Source organism: Sus scrofa, chromosome 9 (genome assembly GCF_054392235.1).
Source record: "Sus scrofa isolate SSC_HxYL_T2T_F1_AM1 chromosome 9, Sscrofa_HxYL_maternal_Yorkshire_Landrace_v2.0, whole genome shotgun sequence".
Classification (NCBI taxonomy): Eukaryota; Metazoa; Chordata; class Mammalia; order Artiodactyla; family Suidae; genus Sus; species Sus scrofa.
This window is the reverse complement of record NC_139391.1, coordinates 79,135,568-79,159,380: the sequence shown is the minus strand read 5'-3', so window position 1 is coordinate 79,159,380 and position 23,813 is coordinate 79,135,568. Positions and strand designations below refer to the sequence as shown.

At 41.7% G+C, this 23,813-nt stretch overlaps 2 protein-coding genes and 1 long non-coding RNA gene across 25 annotated transcripts in view; 1 reads left to right on the top strand and 2 right to left on the bottom strand.

Moving 5' to 3' along the window:
• Nucleotides 1-1,475: 1,475 nt before the first annotated feature.
• PEG10 (paternally expressed 10) lies at nucleotides 1,476-14,328 on the bottom strand. 4 transcript variants are annotated; one of them, NM_001127224.2, is given in 2 exon segments: nucleotides 1,476-7,823; nucleotides 14,121-14,328. In NM_001127224.2, coding segments are annotated over 2 exon segments (2,361 nt in total). In that variant the 5' UTR covers nucleotides 14,126-14,328; the 3' UTR covers nucleotides 1,476-5,468.
• Nucleotides 14,329-14,567: 239 nt separating this feature from the next.
• Nucleotides 14,568-23,813, top strand: part of SGCE (sarcoglycan epsilon) — a 71,187-nt gene continuing 61,941 nt past the window's right edge. For 19 of the 20 annotated variants that reach the window (XR_014814238.1, XR_014814237.1, XR_014814236.1 and 16 more), the window contains exon 1: nucleotides 14,568-14,744. Coding sequence is in view for 8 of the 20 variants with exons in the window: in XM_021101979.2 (XP_020957638.1) it covers nucleotides 14,708-14,744 (37 nt within the window). In the remaining 12 variants the exon portion in view is untranslated. The remainder of the gene's footprint in view (nucleotides 14,745-23,813) is intronic. The other variant, NM_001144124.1, reaches the window with a different exon arrangement.
• The window catches only part of LOC146400005 (uncharacterized), a 31,590-nt gene continuing 23,377 nt past the window's right edge, over nucleotides 15,601-23,813 (bottom strand). The window contains exon 4 of the long non-coding RNA XR_014815851.1: nucleotides 15,601-19,987. This is a non-coding gene — a long non-coding RNA (uncharacterized LOC146400005). The remainder of the gene's footprint in view (nucleotides 19,988-23,813) is intronic.

Here is a 23,813-nt window from a genome sequence, read left to right as displayed (position 1 = left end):
TGGACTAGCCTTTTGATGCAGTTGCTCACTCTAACACAATCTTGAGGGTCAGCAACTTTTATTGTTTCCCTTATGCTGTGTTTAATCATGTGGTTTATGAAGAGAGGTGTGGATCAGGAAGGGGAGGAATCGAGGTGTAACAAAAAAGGGAAATACAGGATATTTCAATTTCCTTTCAAGGTGACTTGGTTAATAGCTTTAATATCACATTTATAAGTACCCCTCCCCTAATCATAGCAGGCATTTCATTGTGTCCCACTATCATTTTCACCATTTCCACCCACCACCCAGCACACTGCAGAACCTTGTCAACTCTGGGCTAGATGGGCAACTAACTAGTCAGGTTAGCCTACTTCCAGGGTGAGAATTTTTAGATTGTGTTTCCATCTTTTTTGGGGGGGGGGCATGCACCTGCTGTATATGGAAGTTCCCAGGCTAGGGGTCATTAAGCCCCAGATCTTTCCATGTAGTCTCTGTCTCCTATGTATAATTCCCCATAAACCATTGTATTTATGTCATCACCAAATCACATGAACCCAGCAGCCCTTTGAGATTGGCATACAACTTAGTTTCTTTTTTAGGATTTACTTTTCTGAGGGGTGGAAGCCAGCAATATATTTTCCCTTCCAGTTTTATTGAGATATAATTGTTATAGATAAGTTTAAGGTGTGCAGCATAATAGTTTGACTTAAATATATTGTGAAATGATTACCAATATAAGTTTACTTTGGGTTTTCTATATGCAACCTATTATTCTACAGCTCTAACGTTACCTTTTGAAATTCAATAGGATGAGTGCCTCATGAACCTTGCTTTTCTTTAGATAACTTTCACAATCACTGCTATATTGTTTTAGAGTTAATTGGTCTTAAAAATATGTTTGCTAATTTCCCCTGGATGTCGTACCTGACTGCATTTGATATAAAAATAAAGCTTTATTATGTAAATATAACTATTAATTGTGTGGCTTTAATTTATATACTAAAGTTTTGCATCATAAAAAAGTTTAATCTATCAATAGATTTGCTGTTAACTGTGTGACTTATATTTTAAAGTTTTGCAGTGGGAAAGATTTTGTTGATTATCTCAAGTATTATGGGTAAATAATGGGTACTGGGTTGCTTGATTTATGTATTTATTACATCACCCTCACTACTTCCCCAAATACCCCTGCCCTTCCATCCCACCCCCTCTTCCCATCCCCAACCCCATCTTCTAGACCCCTCCTTCCTTTTTATCCCTCCATTTTTCTTCACTCTCCCCCTTCTCCTTTCTCTCCCATCTCTCACTCCTCCACCCTTTCCTCTCCCTCCCCCCTTCCCTCCTTTCCCTCCCCCCTCCTTTCCCTCCCCCTTCCCTCCTTTCCCTCCCCCCTCCTTTCCCTCCCCCTTCCCTCCTCCCTAACCCTGTCCACTCCCCACCCCCGAAACCCTGTTCCCTTGATGCCAGTGAACACTGAAATGATCAAGACATAGTTTGCACTTAACCACTAAATCTTTATTGAATTTTTATTATAACATCAATACAGTATTAGTAATAGAGAGAAATACAGAGTAAAGCGAATACAGCAATAAAATGAGGAAGCGTATGGAGATGGGGCAGGGCTAGGTAGGAGGTGCAGAGTTAGGGAGAAGGGGCAGGGATAAGAAAGAGGGCTACTGTCAGGGGCATAAGCAACAGTTCTTATCACTTTCCTAGAACTTCCATGAATCTTTACCATTTACCATCATCAACCTCACTCCAGCAACAATTGCTCAAAGGGCATCTATCCATCCTAACTCGCTAAAGGCTTTGCTTACAATCTTAATTCCTGGAGTTAATATCCAGGGCAAAGAACTTCTATTAAACTACTTATCCAATCAACTGAACTTTCTCCCACTAGGTTTTTATCCACGTCTGATAGCCCTAAAAAGATTGATCTCCCTGCAGTTCCCTCCAAGTTTATTTGAAATCTCTAGGGGTAGCAATCATAGGGTAAAGGATCACAAGTAAGTACACGTGTCCACTTATAGAGATATCTAATACATAATATCATGCTTTTGAACTAATCCCACCCACTTAAGATTACTTAATAGTCCCACCCTCTCTAAAATACTTAAGATTATATATATCCCCAATTACTTAAGTTTAAGATTACACAAAGAAATAAGAACAATGCAATTTTCCACAGACCAATTTGATAGCACTCTACAATCTGAAACAACAAAGAACTTTCAGTCCCAAGTGACACGCATTCTTTTGATGAAAACGTAGCGTGGTTCCCATCTAGCACTTCATCTCTGCAGGTGTTCCTTCACTTCTGCCCAGGTCTTTCCAGCAGAATGTTCTCTGTTGCCAATCTTGGGATTCCATCTGATGTTAGACGTCTGTGGTGGATGACAACTGGATCAATTCAGGAGTCCAAGAGGTACCTGTAAACTCAAACAGAAATCCAGACTGCACTATACAGATGTGCCCTCTTACTTTGTGCACCTGCAAGTTCACTGTGTGAGCTCACATGATTTAATCCAACTAATTCTCCATTTTCCAAGACCTAATACAAATACCTCATTGCTCAACCTAAACTGACCCTTCATAAACATATGTAAACTTCCTGTCTCAACAATCTAGCATAATTCTCTCCGAGGCTGTGTAACAATGGGAGCTTATATCTTTTTCCTTGATTTTTTTAATTCACACTGAAAATTTGGGCCAAAAGTCAATCGATTTTGCCAATTTGTTTCAAAAGGTAGATAGACTATTGACTTTGCGTAATAATTTTGATGTTTTGATTTATTTAAATTATGTTTTTATTTTGCTCCCTTTCCACCTTCTTTAGAGATTCAGTTCCTTTCCTTTTCCCTTTCTTATGAATAGAGGCATTTTGTTGGAAAATACCAAAAAAAAATTAAAGTATTTAATTAAAATAAAGTTGATCAACAGCAATGAAATAAATCAAATGAGTGAAAGGAAACTTAATAAAATTCTGATACTATAGAATAAATTTGAGATTTACTTATCCTTAACACCTACACTTATAGATACTATATATAGCTATAGAGCATAGTACACACTGCCAAAAAGTTTTCCACAAGCTTTGCAAAACAGCCAAAAGTGTGTCAGGGGCTTCATCCGTGAGCTGTCAACCCACACCATCCTGCTCCCCCTGAACGTTGTTGTTGTTGGCAGACATCTCCAGACTTCAGCTTGCAGTGATGGCAAATGTTCGTGTGTGTATGCCCAGGCTGCAGACAATAGCCCATTTCTAGGCCCTCTGCAGCTTGAAAATTGAAATGACAACTGTAAATTTGACACAAAACAACTTGAATTCAAATGTATGGAGGATGGATGGATATCTGAGGTAAACTGACGTGACGCTTCAAAAAGTCCAGAAGCACAAATGCACCATTTAAAAAGTAATTACTCTAAAACACATGAGTGACTGACAAGCTTTCTGATTCCATTGAAAAAAAAAGGGAAAAGTTACTTTGGATTAAATAGCCAATTAGGTATCTTCTTTGAATTTGTATATCTTTTTATGTGATTTTTAAAGGCCCAATCAAAAAATTGAAATTATAGATGTTAAAATAGAAGTTTGTAGATGAACAGGATGAACTATTATACAAATACTCCAGTTCTGAGGAGCCTCTCATTCACAGTGTTGTAAGAGAAGTTCACAGTAGAGAGATATTTTACAGTATGTTACTTATCAATTTTAATTAGTTTAATAATGAGTTGGATAGTATTTTGTAGTTCAATGGAAATAATTTTTGAAAGCAGAGTCACCACTTTAAAACACTGTTAAAAGACACTATCAACCTATAGCTAAATTTTAAGTATTTAAACATGCAGGAATAAGGGTGGGTGATAATGAATGTGTGAAAGATGATGTTGATGGAAAGTGAAACTTCACCATTAGGCTCCTCTTCATGACAGGCAATTTGAAATATACACCATGTTGTTTTCTACTGCTCAAACTGTGTTTTGGCAATTAAAGACTGTGTTTTGAAACACATGCTTCAAGAAGCTTGCCTCTTTCTTCTCTGTGCATGGCAGCAAAATGGAGTCTCAGCAACCTGGCAGGAAGGATGACACAAATCCTGCAGCAGGGTTAACGGCAGTAGTAAACAGAAAGAGAGAGGTTAGACAAACAGTTCAAGGTAGTAGCAAGGGATCAGGCTAAAGGAAGTCAGGCAGTCCCAGGTTAGCTCAAAGTGTCCAGGAGACACCGGCTGGTGTCACCAAGTTGAAGACAACTCTTGTGTTGTCTGTTGCTTTGAGTTGCTTTCCGAGGCCTTTCATTCATTGGCAGCTTATTATTGGCTCCATTCCCTAGAGGGTGCTAAAGTCACTTCCCCTTCCTAAGCATCCTAGTGCTACAGTTTTGTGAGGGGATTGATGATGAAATGCCCAGATGTATATGGAGGCAGAGACATGGATAGATGCTCCCGAGACTTCAGGTAATGCTCTTCCAGCCATTAACAACGTTCATGAAAATCCATTCTGAAGTTCCAGGTCAAGTTGGTAACATTAACTTGGAGTCTCTTTTTTAAGAGTTGGGTACGGGATTTAGGAGTCCTTTTGATATTAGCCCTCACACTTGGTTGAGAGGTGATCACATTTCACAAACATCTAACATACCTGGAGTCACCAATAGTCTCTGGTTACCAGGTTTAACATTTTGTGGAAGCCACTGCTGGCATGATGATGGTAAGGTGTTGTGACAAAGTCAGAGTTATTGGGTACATGCGATTTGCACCAGGATGTGAAGGCACACTCAACATGCAAACATCCATCTCACAGCATTTCCTTCTGAGGCCTGAGGTGTTTCTGCAGCAGGGGTTTTGCCTGCTCCTAGGGGAACCAGTCAAATTGCCGCTCCTTGAGTCATGAGAGTGGAGTCTGAAGATGGTGAAGTTTCAAAAGGGTGCAGCAAAAAGATCACGGAAGCCATTCACACTGCACCAATAATTTTGGCTTCCTTAATAAGGCCTCGGTTCTCCAATGATGTAAAGAGAGTACCGAAACTGCAAGAAGGGTCATGTCCTCCTCCTCCTCCTCATCTCCCCCTCCATAAAGAAAACAGTATTTCCTGTATTTGCATCAGCTTCTCAGTAACTGTTAAATGAGGAATCTGGCAGCCCATAATTGAGTTGGTGACAGAGGTTTCAGCAGGTAAACCCAGGCTTCCAGGGTTTGCTGGGAAGTAAACTTATTACGAATTTTAATTAGATTGGCAGTTAAGGTGGAAAGCATAGGTAATTTGTTGGTACATATTTTGTCGCTCCCATTAAACAGCAGAGGCTGTTGGTGCTTTAGAATGTGTGCCAGTCCACGGTGGCCCTGACCTTTCTAAGCCATTTCAGAAAAAACCTGTGCCTCAGGTTGGCTTAAAGATGCAGTAGCCCAATTTAGCACACAGTCACTGATTGAGAAGCTGAACAGGAGTTCATTTTGAGGGCAGAGATCCGGAAGGACATGACAAGTATTTACATGGCGCTGTAAGACGGTGGTGGCGGCGGCGGCGGCGGTGGCGGCGGCGGCTGCGGCGGCGGATACTGGGGCACCGGCGGCTGGCGGTACCAATGCGGGTTCCAGGTGATCATCACAGGGACATAGAGCGATCGTCCATGTCCGTCTCGCCCCACGGGGTACCAGGCGAATCCTACTGGGTAGGTCGGGTACGTGGCATACGCGGGGTAGGTTGGATATCCTGGTATTTGAGGTACGTATTCGGTGTATGTCGCCAGGTGAGCTTGATCATCTAAATTTGGAATGGAGAGACGAGGGTACTGGTTCTGAATGGTGAAATTGTTGGGAGCTCGGCAGTCGTAAGAAACTTGCAGTTTCCACCCCCTTTTCACCTGGAGAACTTGGGCTCCATTGGGTGCGATGGTTGGAGTAATCAGCCCATCTTTCACATTTCTGGCCACGAAATCTCGCAGAGCTGCCATTTCAGGTTCTGACAGTGAGTACACGTGTCCGCTGGGAATACTGTGTGCTCCAGGGATCATTTCTATGTTGGGGTCAACCAGACGGTGGTCTGGGTAGACGTTTTCGTCTACTGGAGTGTACACATTCTGGACGTAGTAATACCTCACTGGCTGGTAAACTCTGTACCCTTCCACCGGGTAATAGAATGACGGTTGTGCTGGTGGTGGGAGCGGTGGTGGTATTGGAGAATACATCCGGCAGTGGTATCGGCAATATTCAGAGTCGAAGACGATCGATCGGGTGCTCCACGTGATGTTGGGATCGTGTGTGCTCAGCCAGCGCACCCCTAGGACGATGGGGAAAAATGGAGACTGAGTCACATCGAATGACAGCACCTCACGGTGATCTCCCAAGTCGACTATCAGGTCGTGTGTTTCGTGGACAACGGGGCCCGATGCTATGGGACGTCCATCAATCGCTTCTACAAGTATTGGCCAGTCCTTGACCCTCAGAGGAATGCCATTCTGAGCGACGTATTCGTGATCAATGAAGTTGCCGGAAGCACCAGAATCGATCATGGCTCGGACGAACAGGGTGTGTCTGCCAGGAAGATGAATCTGGAGCATCACTTGCAAGTGTGGAGATGAAGCAGCATCATCTTGTGGGGACCTTATTAATTCCGGCCCGGTCGCTGAAGGTCCCTCTACAGCGGGGCCGGGGAGTTTCCCGCCGGCGAAGCCTTCGAGGCCTTGGCAGGACAGTTGTCGGCGTAGTGACCTCCATTCCCACAGTAGAGGCACAGGTTCAGCTTTCTGCGTCTTTCTTTTTCTTCTTGGGTCAGGCGCATGCGGGCACCTCCCACGGGCTCGGTGGGATCCACCTGGTGGTGGTTGCTGACATGAGGCATCACCAGCGCACGTGGTGGGGAGCGTGGCTTGCGCGCGGCGGCAGCCCTGGCCAGCCGTCTCTCGATGTGGATGCACTGGCCGATCAGGGCGGACAGCGACTTGGCGACTTCAAGGCGGGACAGCTCTGCCTGAATGTGGTCACTGAGGCCCTCGTGGTACTGATCAATCAGTGCAGGCTCGTTCCAATCCAGATCCTGTGCAATCATCTGGAACGCGTTGGAATAGTCGATGACTGACCCCATGCCTTGGCGCAGACGTCTGATTTTGCGTTTGGCAGCCTCGCGGCGCTGAGGGTCTTCAAAGACGTGCTTCATTTCGGTCATGAAGGCTGGGTAGTTGTGCATCAGGTAGTGGGATCGCTCTAGCTTGGCGGAGGCCCAGCGGGCAGCACGGCCGGTCATCATGCTTGTCACGAAGCAGACGCGGACGCGATCGACGGAGAAATCTCGGGTGCTCTTTTCCATGAAGAGCTGGCACTGGGCCATGAAAGGAACCAGCGCGTCTGGGTTGCCGTCAAATTTCTCAGGAAGGTCTTCTGCGCACTCTTCCTCGATGGGCGTGGCTGGGGCAGCAGCAGCTGCAGCACCGCACAGCTCAATGTCGTCTTCCTCTTCCTCAGGGGCGGGCTCCACTTGCTCACGGAGGGAGGTGTTCTCCTCTGTGAGTTTCTGCACCTGGTTCTGCAGGTTGTTGTTCTCCTCGGACTGCTTCATGACCTTCTCTCTGAGGTTGTTGATCTCTTCGGAGAGATCGTCCCGCCTTCGCTCTGCCAGATTGGGGTTGTACTGGCCCCTCTGGCCTCCGCAAGGGGAGGAGGAGTTGGAGGAGGATGGGTCGTTGGGGGGAGGAGGAGGAGGAGGTGGTGGGCAGTCGGGCCCCAGGGTGAGAGATGGGGTGGGAGGAGACCTCCCAGGTGTAGCTTCACTCCTGTGGGGATGGAGGCCTGGCTCCTGGCCTCCTCTTCCGCCCTTTCGCCTTTTGGTTTTCAGAAGCTTTTTGTTTCTGTAAATGAGGATAAAAGCATAAATTCAACATACACATTCAAAGCAGCACAAAATTTAGCATTTTAGCATTTAAAGTATTTACTAAAGAACTTTAAATACATGAGTATTTAAAGTAACATCTTTCCTCTACTTGTTTACACCAATAATCAATAAACAGACAAAAACCCTGCAAAAAAAAAAAAAAAGATAATCAATTAGGACAGTAGGTAATAAAAAGCACCCTACTTTTTGATGTCCATATGACCTTTCCCCCTCAAGAATCACCAGTTCATTATGATTCAAGAATACACCACTATATCAATACCACCATACCTTTACTGACTAACGAAGAACACAGATACTCCAAACAATGTTTTATAATGACAGCAGGGCAAGACACTTTCAAGGCAAAGATTAAACCAGAAAAGTTACACAAAATAAAGCCAAAATTATAACTGTTATTACAGAAGTTATCTGAAAAATAACTACTATTCCAGCCAGAAGAGAACCAAGAAAAAGAAGGGGGAAATTAAAATCACAATGTCGGTATTCATCAACCTGAGGGGAGGGGGCACTCTGACCAACTGTCATAACCCTTTGCCACCTCTACAGAGAAGGTAATTGGTTATCAAAACAAACAACAACTGCCACAAACCCACCAGATTGTCTAAATTACTTTTCTGACCATAATTGATTTACCAAAGAGAATTCCCTTTGGGACAGAAATGGCACTGAGTAGCAACATGTGTATATTAGTTTCCCTCCTTATTATTCAGTCAATCAACAAATATTAATTGATGCTTCCTAGGAGTAGCTGGACTATAAAATGGGACATCCAAAGAGGCCCAATACTAGCACACCTCAAACTTATAATAAGGATATAATTAAGTAATGCAGGCAAAGCACACAGTCAGTATTCAATAACTGTTAGCTGATATTAAGGCTATTAATAGAAAACAAACTTTAACTTTGTGTGTAAAGAGGCTGAGATTGAATTAGGGAGGGGCTGCAACTATGGTAACTATGGTAGTATGTATGTCCCACTAAAGATATTAATTAAAAAAAATACTTCCGTCAAATAAATCCAGTGACTCATTAGATTTGCAGGTCACAAGTCTGTAATCGCTGGTTTCTAAACAAGACTTGTTAGCACAGCCCTACCTGAAAGTGTGTAATTTAGGGTGGGATAGGGCTGCACTTCCAGGGGGTGAGTGGCTGTGTATGCATTGGAGGGGGCAGGAGGGATTAAATGTCCTAATTATGGATATGATAATAAATCAGTCCATAGTGCCTGTGTACTTCCTGGAAACAGTTAAATGCATTTAGAGTAATTATTTTAACACTTCAATGATTTTTTTAAATAGGCATCAAATTCTCATATTTGGAAAACTCTAGGAAAGTTCTCAAAAGTTTAAAAACATAATATGTAAAGCAGGCAGACCACCTATTCACTACATTTTAACTTGGCAGTCTTGGCCACCTGTTCCTCTTTGACGTATCAAGGCAAAATGGATACCAACTTAATTATGTAAAATAAAGCCACAAAGATAAACATGTGTTTTTCAGGGAAGGTAGGTGAAAAATAGCTAATATTTTACAAGGGGTGTAAGGGAAAAAAGAGGTGATCATAATCAAACCTGAGGCCTGGCTTCATATCCCTTCCTCCTTTCCTAAGACACCTCCTAATTCTTTGTCTTTTTTTTTTTTTTTGCCTTTTCTAGGGCCACCCCCATGGCACATGGAGGTTCCCCCTCCTAATTCTTTAGGCCCCTCCCTTGCCCCAAACCCTCCACCCATAGCCATTTTCCCTTATGCCCTGTGCTTTTGGTACGGCCTCTTCAAAGAGTGGCTGTATAGCAAGCAGAGTCCTTAAGGTACAGAATTACTGTGCCATTTAATAGTTTTAAACTATTGCTTAGTTAGGCTACAAAAACAATTAATAGTTGAAATTCAAGATAAAATATTCAAGTTTAGAAAAAATTAGAACATGTAATTAACACATCATAGCCTGTGACATTGTTTCACTTCCAAATGCTTTCAGATTCCAGATAACTGTACATGTGACACTCAGAATATGAGGTCACAAAACAATGCAATCTTTATTTTTTAAATTAAGAGTTTCAATGTCCCATTAAAAAGCAACTAATAAGCACAAGTCAGGTGACTCAGGTGCCACTTCTGTCATCAAGGCATTAATACTTTCAAATCTTAGAGAAAACTTCTGAAAAAGCATTCACAGCATGGCCTGGAACAGCCTGACCCAGGTCAGGAAGGTGAACAACCTACATGTCAATCACAGTCACTGGGGTGGGCTTTACTGAGGCCCAGGTCTGACGGTTGTAATATCTGCAAAACACAATGATAGGACAGAAATAACAATACATTAGGAAATCAGCAAATAATCACAGTATTGTTTATGGAAACAGAAGATCAGTAAGAGGTTAAAATTCAAATTCTTTTAGTGATGGGAAGGTAATGTAAAGGTGAGAGGAGACTGACATGGGGCAACAGGGAGGGACTGCAACTAATTAACTTGGGGGTGCATATGCCCCTCCTCTCACTTTCAATTCTTATGGAATTTTTAAATCCAGTGAAGAGCAAATAAATTCAGGGTCTTATCTGGTCTGCAAGGTCACCAGTTTGAGGCCCCTAACTTTTACCAATATCAGGCCTCACGCCGCTACCCCCCAGGGTTTGTAATTTTGAGGTGGGACTCTCTGCCCCAAAGAGAGTAAGTTTAACCATTAAAAGTGATAGGATAGTGGGCAGGCAAGTTAACAGTAAAGTTTACACATGTTTAAACAGCAACTAGAGCACTAGTTAACATGGGAATAGGAGCTTTGTGACTTCATTTGAATTATAAGACTGTGGCTCCTTAAACGACCCCTAGGTAGGGGCTGGATTGGGGAGGCAGGGTCAAGAGGCCCCATTCCTGAAACCTGCAAGGACACAGCATAAAGCTAAGCCACCTGGAACAATTGTCATCGCTACACATGAAAAAGAGTTCATATTTATTTAAGAATTAAATACATTTGATTAATCTTTGACTTCACAATGACTTCTGAAAATTTCTATTTCCCCCCTCCCAAACACACCATAGAGAAAAATAGCCCAAACCCACCACACAGTAAACATCCCACTAGGAAATAACATCGCATTAAACAATGCTTAATTGTTTTACATTTGTAAATGTCCACCTTTCTTTTTGAGAACTATGAGTACTATTTATGAAATGCAAATTCTCTTAATATGTACATTTCCAATACATTTTGTTTTGAACTTCTTTAAAATTCAGACACAGAATTTCCAAAGAGAAGAGGGGTCAGAGTGGCAAGGTGTGTAAAAGGGGCTTGGGGACTTATTGAAAGCTGTAATTATGATAAATAAGAACATGTTATCTGTAGATTGTATACTTGTTGAGGACTGAGGTCAAAGGTGGTTAGTGGCGTGTGATAGATTTTTAGCAGCCAAGGCTTTCAAATCCCGCCCCACCCCCCGTAACAAAATCCTGGCTCATGGTTTTTAATATACAGACCCAGGTTTTAAAGTTTCTTCATTTAATTAGAAACATAAATATCTAACTAGCAGTAAGTTATAAATTTGTTTTATATAGATATTTTAAAATGCCAGCTAAAAACTGTCAATCTATATTTTTATAATGTAACCAGTTTGTTACATTACAAATTTTAAATGTGACACTTATATACCATTAAATAATCCACTTGCCCCAAATTGAAATAATTAGCTTTTGCTTTTTTAGTTTATAAAAAAGCTAATTATTTTGAATGTTTTGAATTAATTTGGTTGTTTTGAATTACAATTACAGCTTACATTAGTGGAGTTTAAAAATGCACATTTTTTTTTTAAGATCCTGTTAAATGTAAATGAGTAAAGTAAGCAGTGTCTTGGACAATCCAGGACAGCAAAGCACCATAGGAAAGAGCCAGGAGCAAAACTAGAAAACACCTAGAGACAGCAAAGAAGACACCAAATAAACCAATCTACTCTGGTCATTTAACACATATTTAATGAATGCCTACCATGTGCCAGGCACAATTAATAAATATGCAGGCAAATTAGCCAGAGCTAATCCCCTAGAGTTCCAAGAAAAAAATCCAAATAAACACCTCATTCTCACTCAGAGGCTAAGCCAGCAGCACCAATAAAGCCACTTAAAACTCCTGTGAAACAAAATTCAAGTTCTTTATTTTGCATCCACCAAAACATCTAATTCCAGTAGGTCCCACCACAAAGGTCACTAGTGTGTCAAAAAACTTATAGATTTTAATCTTAAAAAACTAAAATTTAAGACTAAAAAAAATTAAAATTTAAGAACGCTAATTTAAGATATTTAAGATTTTAAATATCTTTTGTTTATAATAAAAATATTTAGCTAGATTGCTTTTGGAGGCACCAGCCATGTCAATTTAGAGGCATCTTTCATAACCCACTATGATGAGTTTTAGGTTGTGGGATTATGTTATTTCACATATGAAAACTGATTATACAATGCCATGTATTGCTATTGCTGTCAATTATTCTTATTTGTTATTCTTATTTTTGTTAGACACTAACGGATAGAAATCAAATCCAGCGCAGGGAGAAACGCAGGGAGAACCCGCAGGTGGGTGGGGCTGTGCAGCCAGGCTAGGCAGTAAAGGCGCATAGGCGCAAAGGAAGGGGACCTGATTGGTTGGTGGTGCGGGGGGCGGGCGGCTCACACTGCGCAGGCGCAGGCAGGCTCTGGAGAGGTGGGGCCCTAGGCCAGTTCTGAAGAGGCTGGCTCAGGGAGGGGCCAAGCTTTAAGAGGCGGGGCCTGGGTAAGCCACCGCAAAGAGGGCAGGCTCAGAGAGAGGTGGGGTTTGGGGGAGCCACCCAAGAAGGGGGGGCATGTGGGAGGCAGGGTCTACGGGAACTACCTCAGAGGAGGCAGGCTTAGGGGGAGGCGGGGCCTGGGGAGGCAGGGTCTAGAAGGCGCGCTCTGGGAAGGCGCGCTCTGGGAAGGCGCGCTCTGGGAAGGCGCGCTGCAAAGGAGGCGCACTCTAAGTAGGCGCTGGGAGGCGCTAAACCTGCTCAGAGCAGATACTGCAGAGAAGGCTCGCTAGAATGGGCGGGGCATGTCTGAGACTGGCTGCACGCCTCTCCCAGGATCCCCCCTCCCAGAACCCCTCCCACCAGCCTCCAACAGCCAGATTCATTTCATGCAACAAGAGCAATCACCCGCAGATCCAACCTCCTCCCCTTCCAAGACTAAGCAAACCAACAGCCACAAACTGTTGCTGGACGCCAGTTCGGGCCACCACTACAACTACACTGCCACTTCAATCAAGCGCTACTAGGCAAGGCAGCCTGCTCTGCCACCACCAAAAGATTCCCTTTTGCGCTCAAGTCAGCGTCCCTCCACTTCACTACCATAGCAGGAGTGGTGTGGGCAGAATGTTAAACACTAATTTTTGCCCAGGGCTCCATTTTGTCTAACAGCACCATCACGCAGAGAACCATCCTGTAGAAAAACATAGTGGGAGCCATTCCAAAAGGTGTGTTAGAGACAAAGGGTGGGGTTCCTCTAAGAAGAGTAATCTTACTCTTCAGCTCATGTTCGCTTCAGCTGGTTTCTTTGTAGCGCAAAACAGCGCAGCTCGCGTACCTCTGCAGCTGTTACTATTTTGTAGCGCATTTTAGGTGTAAATCGTTCCGTAGCTCATGTACCTCTGTGGTTCCTGTGTCCTACAGCGCAATGAAGCGCTGTTGTAGTGGTAATATCATATTTGTAGTGCTAATCTTCTGCAGCTCAGATATTGTAGCGCATTTAAAGCGCAAATCATTCATTAGTCTGCAGTTCATATATCACCGCAGTTGATACTGGTTTTCACGCAATGAAGTGCCCATCAGTTGGCAGCACATTGAAGCGCCCATCAGCTTGTAGCTCATTTGAAGCGCCTATCAGTCTGTAGCGCATCTGCAGCGCTCATCAGTCTGCAGCGCATTTGAAGCGCTTATCAGTTTGTAGCGAATTGAAGCGCCAATTAGTTTGTAGCGCATACCACTTTGCGGCACGTTTGCAAATTGGTCTGTAGCTCATGTCCGTCTGCAGCTCATGTTTGTCCGCAGCTCATATCTGTCTACAGCCCGCATCTGGACTTGGGTTCTGGGAATCAAAGCCCTGAAGGCTTGGTTTCTCCAAGCAGTTTTGGGGCACAGCCAGTGAAGGCGTGACAAGGTGTGCGTGGAGACTTTCGGGCGCTACTTTATCTCCCGCAGCTCCTGATAATAACAGGGAATGAATGTGATCTTAAAAAAAAAGAAACATCCTCACCGCATACTCACCACGCGAGGACTCCTCTGCGAAGACAGGAAGGACGGGGTCCCACACCTGCGCCAGGCGTGGGCTCCGCTGGGTGCTCAGCAGCCCGGAGTGGCTCCGGACGCGAGCCCGCTCAGCGGACCTTTCGCGAGGCTCGGTGGTCCCTCTTCGCTGGTCTCCTCAGGTCGTAGTCAGGTTTCTTCGACACACACCAACCGAAGTTGAAGCGCGTGTACCGGGAGTGCCGACTGTGAGCCTTATATAGGCAGAACCGAGGAGGGGGGCGCCAAATCCCAGCGTGCTCCGCGGGTTAGGGGGGCGGAGAGGGGGGAGCGGGGGCGGAGGGGATAGGGGGATGGGGGAAAAGGGGGTGGGGGCGATGGCCACGCTACACCGGCCCGCCGCTAGAGGGAGTACGGGATTAAGGAGGGGGTGCAGGATGCTGATGCTGAACTGGCCAAGCTGGGAGGAAAGAAGAAAGGGAGGGGAGGGGAGAATCGAGGACGGCCGGCCTAGCCAGGCCAAGAAAGCAATTGCCCCGGTGGTGGGAGCTGGGAGACCCTTGTGCTTGGACGGGACAGGGTCGGGGGACACCCAGGATGAGCCCCGCGACCACTGGCACCTTCTTGCTGACAGGTTAGTGGTGTGCGCGCGATGGGAGGTCCTGGGGCCAACAGGCCTTCGCCTCCCCATCCCCCTCCCGGGTTTTGGGTACCCAGGTGCCTTTTCTGGGCACCAGCCCCCCTTCTGTGGAGTCCCCAAGGTACCCCTCCATCAGGACTCCCCATACCCCACTTCCTGGGCCCTTTGCGGCCCTTACCAGGCTTGACCCCTGGCCTTTTTTCTCCGCGCCCCCGCGGGCCCCTCCCTGCCCAGAGGCGCTGGAATTCCGTCTCCAATTTCCATTCCCACTCGCCCCCTCCGCTCTCCAGCAGCCCTGCTGGTGGACCTCTCCTGATCTCTTCCTCAAAGAGCAGGGGGTCGTTGCCCATTTGGGGGGGGGGCGTTACCCCAATAATGGGGTTCTGCGGCCGGTAGACGAGCCATAGAAAATGGGTGTCAAGCTGCGCCCCCTTCTACAGAGACACATCTTTTTTTCCCCTTTTCTTGAATGTGATCTGGAGAGAACACAAAAAATGTGCATTTTGAAACGCCTAATTTTCCCCTTTTCCTAAGCGAATTTTTCGGCGATGGAAATCTCGTTTTCCTTAGGTTTTACGGAGTGGGGAAACGGAATCATGATAAATTAGGAGCTAAATAAGGGCTTTCAGGTTAGGGTTAACCCCGGTTGGGGGCCAGGGACCCTACCAAGTGCACTATTTGAAGAAAGCAAAAACAATTAAAAACAGCTGTGGATGCCTCCAATGTATTTGGCGGGCTTCGGAGCCTCCCGGCTACGGCCTCTTGGTGATTACGAGGTTTACGCAGAGACCTAGATCTCTCTGCAATGTTATATTTTTCTGAATCCTGTAGGGTGAATGAATACATTTAGTCACGGTCCTCACGTTTAATCCTTTAAAGTGTGTTGCCGGCCACAAATATTTGTGTATATTTATACATATAAACATATATTTTACGTTAGAGAAAATGAGAAAATTGCAGTGGGTTACGACTCTCAAATACAGATGAGGAAGGATGCTTTAAACAAACAAACAAACAAACGCTTAACGTGGACTTCCTAATCGCCTCAAAGTGTTAGGCACTGAGAAAAGGGACAATCTGCTATTTATCTTAGTAAAAGAAGTTTTAAGTGAAAAACCAATTGTCTACAACTGAGTGAGGTTTCTGATAAGAACACAGATGAGACACATTTGTATTTGAAGGCTAAATTTGAGCATATTTCAATAACACTAGCTGCAGATTATTTTATACGTAGAGGATAAAAGAGAATTTGACCCATTGTGGATAATAGGATGGCAGGCATCTCACCTTAAGTGAGCCTTTCTGGCCTAAATAAACTGGAGCACATTTACTGAGATTCTGTTTTTTATCAGAAATAGATGTTGACCATAAAATATATGAATAAGTGAAGTGCAGATTTCCAACACTGAAGTATAATTTTTCTAGGAAGTTGGGTGATCATAATTATATTGTTTAGAAGTGCCTAGTGCCTTTTAATGTTTAGGATGTTTACTCTTTTCTGCAATATAGAATAATTTCAGAAATTCCTGTCTTTGCCAGAGCACTGTCTGGTGACCGCCGGACTGTCAAATTCTTAGCATTTTTTTTAATCCAAGGACGTTACTTCATCTAGTTGTTTGTTAACTGATAGACATTCTTTTTTCAAAAAAATGAGATTAAAAACAGTACAGATGATAGAGAAAACTTAGGTTTAAAAATCTATCCTAAGACTTTTAAAGTTTGAATAAGTTTGAACCTAGTTGAATTTTCTATCAAATTGTTAGCCAGGATTTTTGAGGTGGGAAGGTACACAGAAAGAACAAAAACAGATTTAGTATTATTACTCTTATCAGAATAAAAGTAATTCCTTTTCATTGTACAAAATTCAGGGGAAAAAACTCCAGAAAACTGGGGAAAAAATAAAGAAAATCAAGATCACGTGTAGCGTCTTCAGCCTGCCATGACCCCAGTAAACATTACGGACTGTACTTTCTCTATGCTTGTATATGTGCCTAAGTGATAGGTATTTTTCATAGAGTTACACATGGTAATTTCTAAAAAATTAAAAATAGTATCAAATTAATTTCCTCCATTATTTTTTATCCAAGGAGTCTTAACTATCAAAATGACATATATGTCTGCAGATATATATAATGCAAATGTATATATATATATGCATATATATATAATTCTTTTTAAAAAAGAAATAATATTACTTTTTCTAATCAAAATGTTAGGTGAACAACATTAGTGCATAAATATTTAAAACCAAAGAATTGAGAGTTTTCTCTTATCTCACTATCCTAAAATTCACGTAGTAAACATTTGGTACATTTCTTTGTGTTATTCTACATAAGAAGTAATTTTTACTTTGCTTAGAAATAGATTTTTCTAAGAAAAAACAATGTCAGTTGATAGGTAGTTTTGATAAAACTTTAAAATCTGAAACAACAAAATAAAATAAAAACAAAAATACAATGTCAACAGATTAAATACTTGAGATAACATTTTTGTATTACCTAAAACATTAAAACCACCCCCCCCAAATTAATAGATGAGAATTTTAAATACTTTTTTGACATTTGATATCATAAGTGAATCTTGAATTTTCTTGGATATTTGGTCCCGGAGTTGACCGTTTCTTATTTGTTTTGCACAAGGTTACACACAAAGCAAAAAGAGGTGCTAATGTACATTATTTAGCTTATCAAATAATAACTGGGCATTGTATTTGAACATTTTAATCCATTATTATGAGAATTTGCTGTGGATCTATAAAGCTGCTGATTTACCACCTGTATTTAACTTCTAGTGTGGTGGGAAAATTGTATTTCAAAATAAAATGGGATTTTCACTTGTCAAATAATAGCTAGAGTTTCTAACTGGACATTTTACTTATTTAAGACAATTTACCATGGTATCTGTGAAGCTGTTGACTTACCTTATACATTTCACTTAATTTCTAGGGTGGTGGGAAAATTATAGCTCAAAAAAGTGGCATTTTCACTTGTCAGATAATAACTGGACTTTCTGGTTGAACATTTTATCTATTTTAAATGACAATTTGCTATGGATCTATGAATCTGCTGATTTACCACATGTATTTCTTTTAAATTTTAGTATAGTAGGAAAAATTTATTTTTAAGAAAATAAAGTTTTCAGTTGTCAGATATTAACTGGACTTAGTACTTGATCATTTTAGCCACTTAAGAGTTTGCCATAAATCTAAAAACTTGATTATGTGATATATTTAGTTTAGATTCTAGTATGGTGAACAAATTGTATTTCCAAGCAAAATGAAATTTTCACTTGTCTTTCAGACATTGAAAATTAGTGAGGGACAGCACCAGAAAAGACTGATGAGAGAGAAAGATAACACATATCCTGTTTCTGGCATTGATTTTTACTGATAAAAACCGGGCTCCAAACAAAATGTTTAAGCAGTGAAGAAACCCTGACATGTTAAAAAATTCTCAACCAAATATTCAGATTGTTTAGGATTGTAATAAGTACAATATTTATGGAACACATTTTCTCCAAAATCACCAGCTTCTTTGTTTATTTTTCTTTTTTATTGTCCCCACTTACTCCATCTGACCCCTTTTCTTAAAACTTACCTTTATCTCCATTCTAAACACCCAAGTGTAAATTCTGCTGTTGATCTTATTTCCTACTTTAAGTTTAAAAGAGGACTCTAGGTGGCCAGATGACATGGGCTTATGTGTCCGTTAGAGATTCTTGGGCTGGAGCTCTGTTTCAGTCCAAAGCTTCAGAGAAATATTAACATGATTTTTTTTTTCCTTCTATCCTTTCCAACCTCTCTTGCAGAGATAGAGCCAGACATGACAAAAAGACAGACACACATGGACAGGCAGAAAGACAAACATGGACAGATAGACGCATAGGCGTGCACACACACACAGACACACACACACAGACACACACACACACACACACACACACACACGACATCCAGGCTTTTTCTAAACTTCCAGATCCAGTTCTCCAGTTAGCTGTCTCCCTGATTTCTAGTAATATTAAGCCAAAGCAGCCATGCAAAATTCAAAACAAGAAACTGGTGTTTTTAAAGATCAACAAGTCTTTTCAAGTGACTATTTTTCCGATTGGGGTTTTCAGGTTGGTAGGATCAGAGTCTCAATGCTCTTAAAGTTGTTTCACATGAACTGCTTCTGAACTGCTTCCAGTGAAAATTCTCTCAAAGTGAAATTCTGGTCATCTTGTATTTTTTAAGCAATGTGACTATACTAAAGACAGTATTGAATGAAAAACACTCCACAGTCTGACGCTGGAACAGACATTTCCATTGATGTCCCTTCTCTTCTCGTCTTTGTTCCACGTGCATATATATTTTTACATGACTGTTATTTTAATGTGTAGATTTTTTATACTTTGCTTTGAAAGATAAGTGAATCTTGCTTTCAGCTAAGTATTTGTCAAGGCTTTAGGATGCTCTGGTGTGTGAGATGCTGTGCTTTGTAGACTAGCGGAATTGCTTTGAGAGTGTGAGGCGGGCTGAACCAGCACCCGCCAGGTGTGTGAGTTACTGGGTTTGGGTTTGGGTTTGGGAGCAGAGTCCCTGGTAAAGGATCACAAGCCTTTGCCCTGGGTCTTCTCTTCATCAATATTTTTGTGAATAACTTTGGTGAAGATCTAAGATGCTTGCTTTACAAATCCGTGGGTTACTTGAAAAAAGGATAACTGTTACAAATAAATAACAGAATTTAGAGTTAACCTGTTTTAAGTAGGCTACAGTGCTGTCCAAAAAGATATTTTCTAGGAGTAAATGCATCATAATTCATGATTCTAAGGAAAGAGGTGACTTTATACGGTGGCAATTTTTGAGAGAAAAAACAGTTGATATGAACCAGCAGCATGATATGGCTGCAGTAAAATAAAAAATTAAAAAAGAAAAAAGGAAAGAAAAAAATCAAATTTAGATTCCGGTAAGAGTATAGTGTCCATATGTCACAAAAATTAATAGTACCCTGCTCTAATTAACCACATCTGTAGTATTGTGTCCATTTCTGGCTGTCACATTTAAAGAGAGACGTTGACAAATTAGATAACTTCCAGAACGGTCCGCAGGGATGGTGAGGGGTCTGGCAATCCTGTCATAGGAGGTATCCTCAAAGGGTCTGGAAATGTTTAGCTTGAAGACATAAACTCTCTTCTGTTTGCTTCGGGAAGCAAAACTAGCTTCAGTGGGTGAAAGGCAGCAATGGATTTCAACTTGAGACCTAATGGTGCAATTCAGAAAGAGCATAAACTTAACACCTTTACTTGGTCTATTCTTTTAAAGTATCAGAAATATTCACCTTTCTTGCAATGAGTATTTAATTTCAAGGCCGTGATAACATTTTAGTGGAAGACAGCAAAAATATTAGTGTTAGAAACATTTTATTTTTTCCAATAAACTGTCTGAAAAGAATAGTCCTGTGTGTGGCAGGTTGATTTCTTACAACTTGAAAATAGCTGCAACAGGACAATTGAACACATTCCTTCCCCTCTCATTCCAATTCAAACATAAAAATCTGAGAAGTAAAGATTTTTTGCCACCTTGCAAAGTATCCAGGCTTTAACTTGCTTCCTAGAGTTGGTCCTTGCCTGGTGTTTCTTGCTTGCTGAGAACAGGCTTCTCAGGCAGAGTGGCTGCAGATGCTGGAGGCGCTCTGAGTTAATGGGGGAGCAGACTGCTGCTGGCCACTGGTCCAGGAGAGCTCAGCCTTTGGCTGCTGGAGCCTCTTACCGGGGAAAAATGTGGGCCATTCTCCCTTCTGCAGTCCCCCTTATATGTCCTTGCAATACAGTTACAATTTTTAGCTTTTCAATAGAAAAGAAAACCCTTCAATCAAAAGTAGCTGCTGACCCTGTGCTCTTTTAACTTCTCTTCAAGTTAGCCTGGTTTCTCCCTTCCTCAGGGGCATGATCTTAGCGGCTCAAACATGGCTTGGGGCAGATTTTTCTTTCTTCTCTGTCTGCCTATTGTTTATTTTGATTACCATCTCTACTTTGAAAATGTGATTTTTTCAAAATTAGTTTGTGGAGTATGCACACAGTACCCTACTTCTAAAAGGTGATATAATGCATCGAACTCCTCAGAAACTATGTTTTCACTCCTGAGCCTTGAAAACTAAGGGGACTCTGATGAGAAAAGTGAAGAAAGCAGAGAACATTCTTCAGTCATCTTTATAACCAACTTCTTCCTGCTTCTTTTACTCCTGCCTCTTCTCTCCACACCCAGAACTTTCTCCTCCCTCAAATTGTTAGCTCAGAAATATGGTCACTCCATCCCTGACTGTGTGAAGTGTATTTTGAATGCTGTACAAGTTTCTCCTCTTCTTATTTTCTCTGTCTTTTATAAAAGTGTCATGTACTTTTGTGGGATTGTAATAATGTACCGGGCAAGTTGTGATGGCTGGGTTCCCAGTTGTTGAAGATGCCACAGGCGTTCCTGAGCTGAGCTCATATTTCCAAGAGAGAAATGCTCAAATATTGTCAACGCTCACTCACCTGATCTGCAGGCGGCTACTTGCAATTCCTTGAATGCAGTACTCGCTCCTGCTCCTGGGTTTGGAAAGTAAATAATCCCCAGTGTTTAAATTTTAAACTTTAAGGAGGTATTTTAGGAATAAATAGCCTCGAAGCATGAGTTGCTGGCATGTTTATTAATGTTACAGTCTTGCAAAAATCAACATGTTAGTAAAAGCTGAAGTGCTGTTTTCTTTCTGGGTGACTTTGGTAAAATTTTAATTTTTTTATCTTCATCTAAGGATTTCTAGGCCATATTTATGCAGTAGGAGTTTAAATGTGTTTTATCGCTTAAATGCACCCATCTTTATCATGTCTTCTTTTCTACTTAATTGCCTTGGACGAATCAGATTTTTAGAATAGCTCTTCGGCATTCTGTACCACGGGAATCGCCAGGGCATCTGTTGTGACATGGAAGGCAGACTTTTTCTTTTCTGACAAATGAAGCCCTTCATTTCAAAAATGTTTAGGAGTTAGGCAGCCCCAATGTAAGTTCTTTCCCTTTCTCTAGCTTTTCACTCATTCATCTGGTCACCACTTTGATTATTATGGAGATTTGGGGTTCACTATGAATTTGAAAGGAGAGATCACAGTTAATTTTCCTATAGCAGTTGAAGTGAAGTATTTTAGTTCCTGATTTCTTCAGCAATAGACATAGAAGGAAAGTTGATCTTTTACCTTGGAATGCAGAAGAAAAAAAATTAGCCCCTAGGTTTTTCATTTTTTTTTTTTTTTTCTTAGCAAATTGGTGTTTCTCGGTGTGCGGTAAAATAACATTGGCTTTTCTCTCCTCTGAAATAGTTAATCAATGTAGCACTCTTAACATCTTTCAGTTTCTATAGTTAGAGAGTTGATGCTAATCAAAGACCAGTATTGCAGAAGTGGAAACAGAACAGGTTGCTACATGCGCTTATCAAAATTGGAAATGTATGCGATTTTTTTAATCTAGTCATTTTACTTCTAGGAGTTCACCTTCTAAATATCCTCTTTTAAGTGATGAAAAATAAAATTATAAGGATGTTTATTGTAATGCCGACAGTAATAATGAAAAACTAGGAAAAAATAATGGGCATCTTACTAATAGTTCTTTTATTCATCTTTTTTTTCGATATTGACTGGTTTTGAGACCCATTACGCTAATGGGGTTGACAAAGATTAATCAATTAATCACACATATAAATGTGCCCTTAGAACTATGATAAGTGCTACAAACACAACTAGAATATCTAAGCAGAGGATCTGGCCAGAGTCGGGGCAGGTGTGGGGGAGTAGGGAAGTAGGTACTCAGATCTGAAGAATGAGTAAAATGTTAGTGAGGTGAAGAGAAAAGGTATACTGGAGGTCAAAGGAAGAAATCTGTAGAAGCCCTGGGGCAAACTGCCCTGGCAAATAGAAGATGCTGGAAAAAGTCCAGTGGGGTTGGAGTCCAGAGAAAAGGGGAAGCTCCTTATGAAAGGAAGCTAGATATGAAAGGGGGTCAGGGAGCAAATTTTGCAGGATCCGTTAGACTACTTTTTTTAAAGAGTGTAATCTTCATCCTAAAACCTGCAGGAAGTCGTTGGAGGGGTTTAAGCTGGACTTGATCAGATTTGCATTTCAAAAAGAGCACTTTGGCTGCTTTGTGATGAAGGGATTGAAGGGGTCAGAACAGATTGCCGCAGTAGTTGGAAGGAGACTTTAGTAACCCAGAGTAGAGATGATGAACTCCGGGGCTAGGGTGGTGCTGGGCAGATGAAAATGGGAGGGATATTTTGAGGGCGCAAACAGCAGTAGGACTGGATCATGGATTGAATTTCGGGTGGGGGGAGAGTGGCAGAAGATGTCAAAGATGATTTCTAGTTTTCTGTCATATTCTTAAGCGTGGTGATACCATTCTCCGGATGAAGAATGCCAGAGAGGACCAGACTTGAAAGGAAAGGTCAGGAGTCCTAATTTGGACAGGCTGAGGTTAAGGTGACGATAAATAAATTATGATTGAGCACACAGCATAAAGCTGTGCAGTCTTAAAATGTGATTTCATGTAAATGTGTTCAATGTATATGCTTAGGGGGAAAATGTAATCATATTCTGTAAAGAACAGCACGGCGTGTGCATGTTTCTATGTGGATGTATACAAACATATGTTTGCATATGCAGAGAATGTGGAAAGATGCAAAGATTATAAAGAGCCAATACCCGCGGCAGTGGCATTGGAAGAATGACAATAAATAATCTGAGAGGAAACTTTTCCATTTTATACCCTCCTGGTTATACTATTTGAATGTATTACAGTGTGGCTTCTATAATAAAGAAAAATAGTGACAGTTGCAAGTAAATGCCTGTTACTCTATTATTATTATATTTTTAATTTCAAACAGTTTTCCCTTCTGTTTTACTTCCCTAACCCAGTAGCTCTTACGGCTTTTGCCTTTTAGTCCTTTCCCATTAGATTGCACAATCAGGATAGATTTTACAGTCCATGTAGTATTTTGTGTTCTACCTTTTACTGATTTTATTAATTTCAAAACAGTCTAACATTTTGTAGATGAGGACATT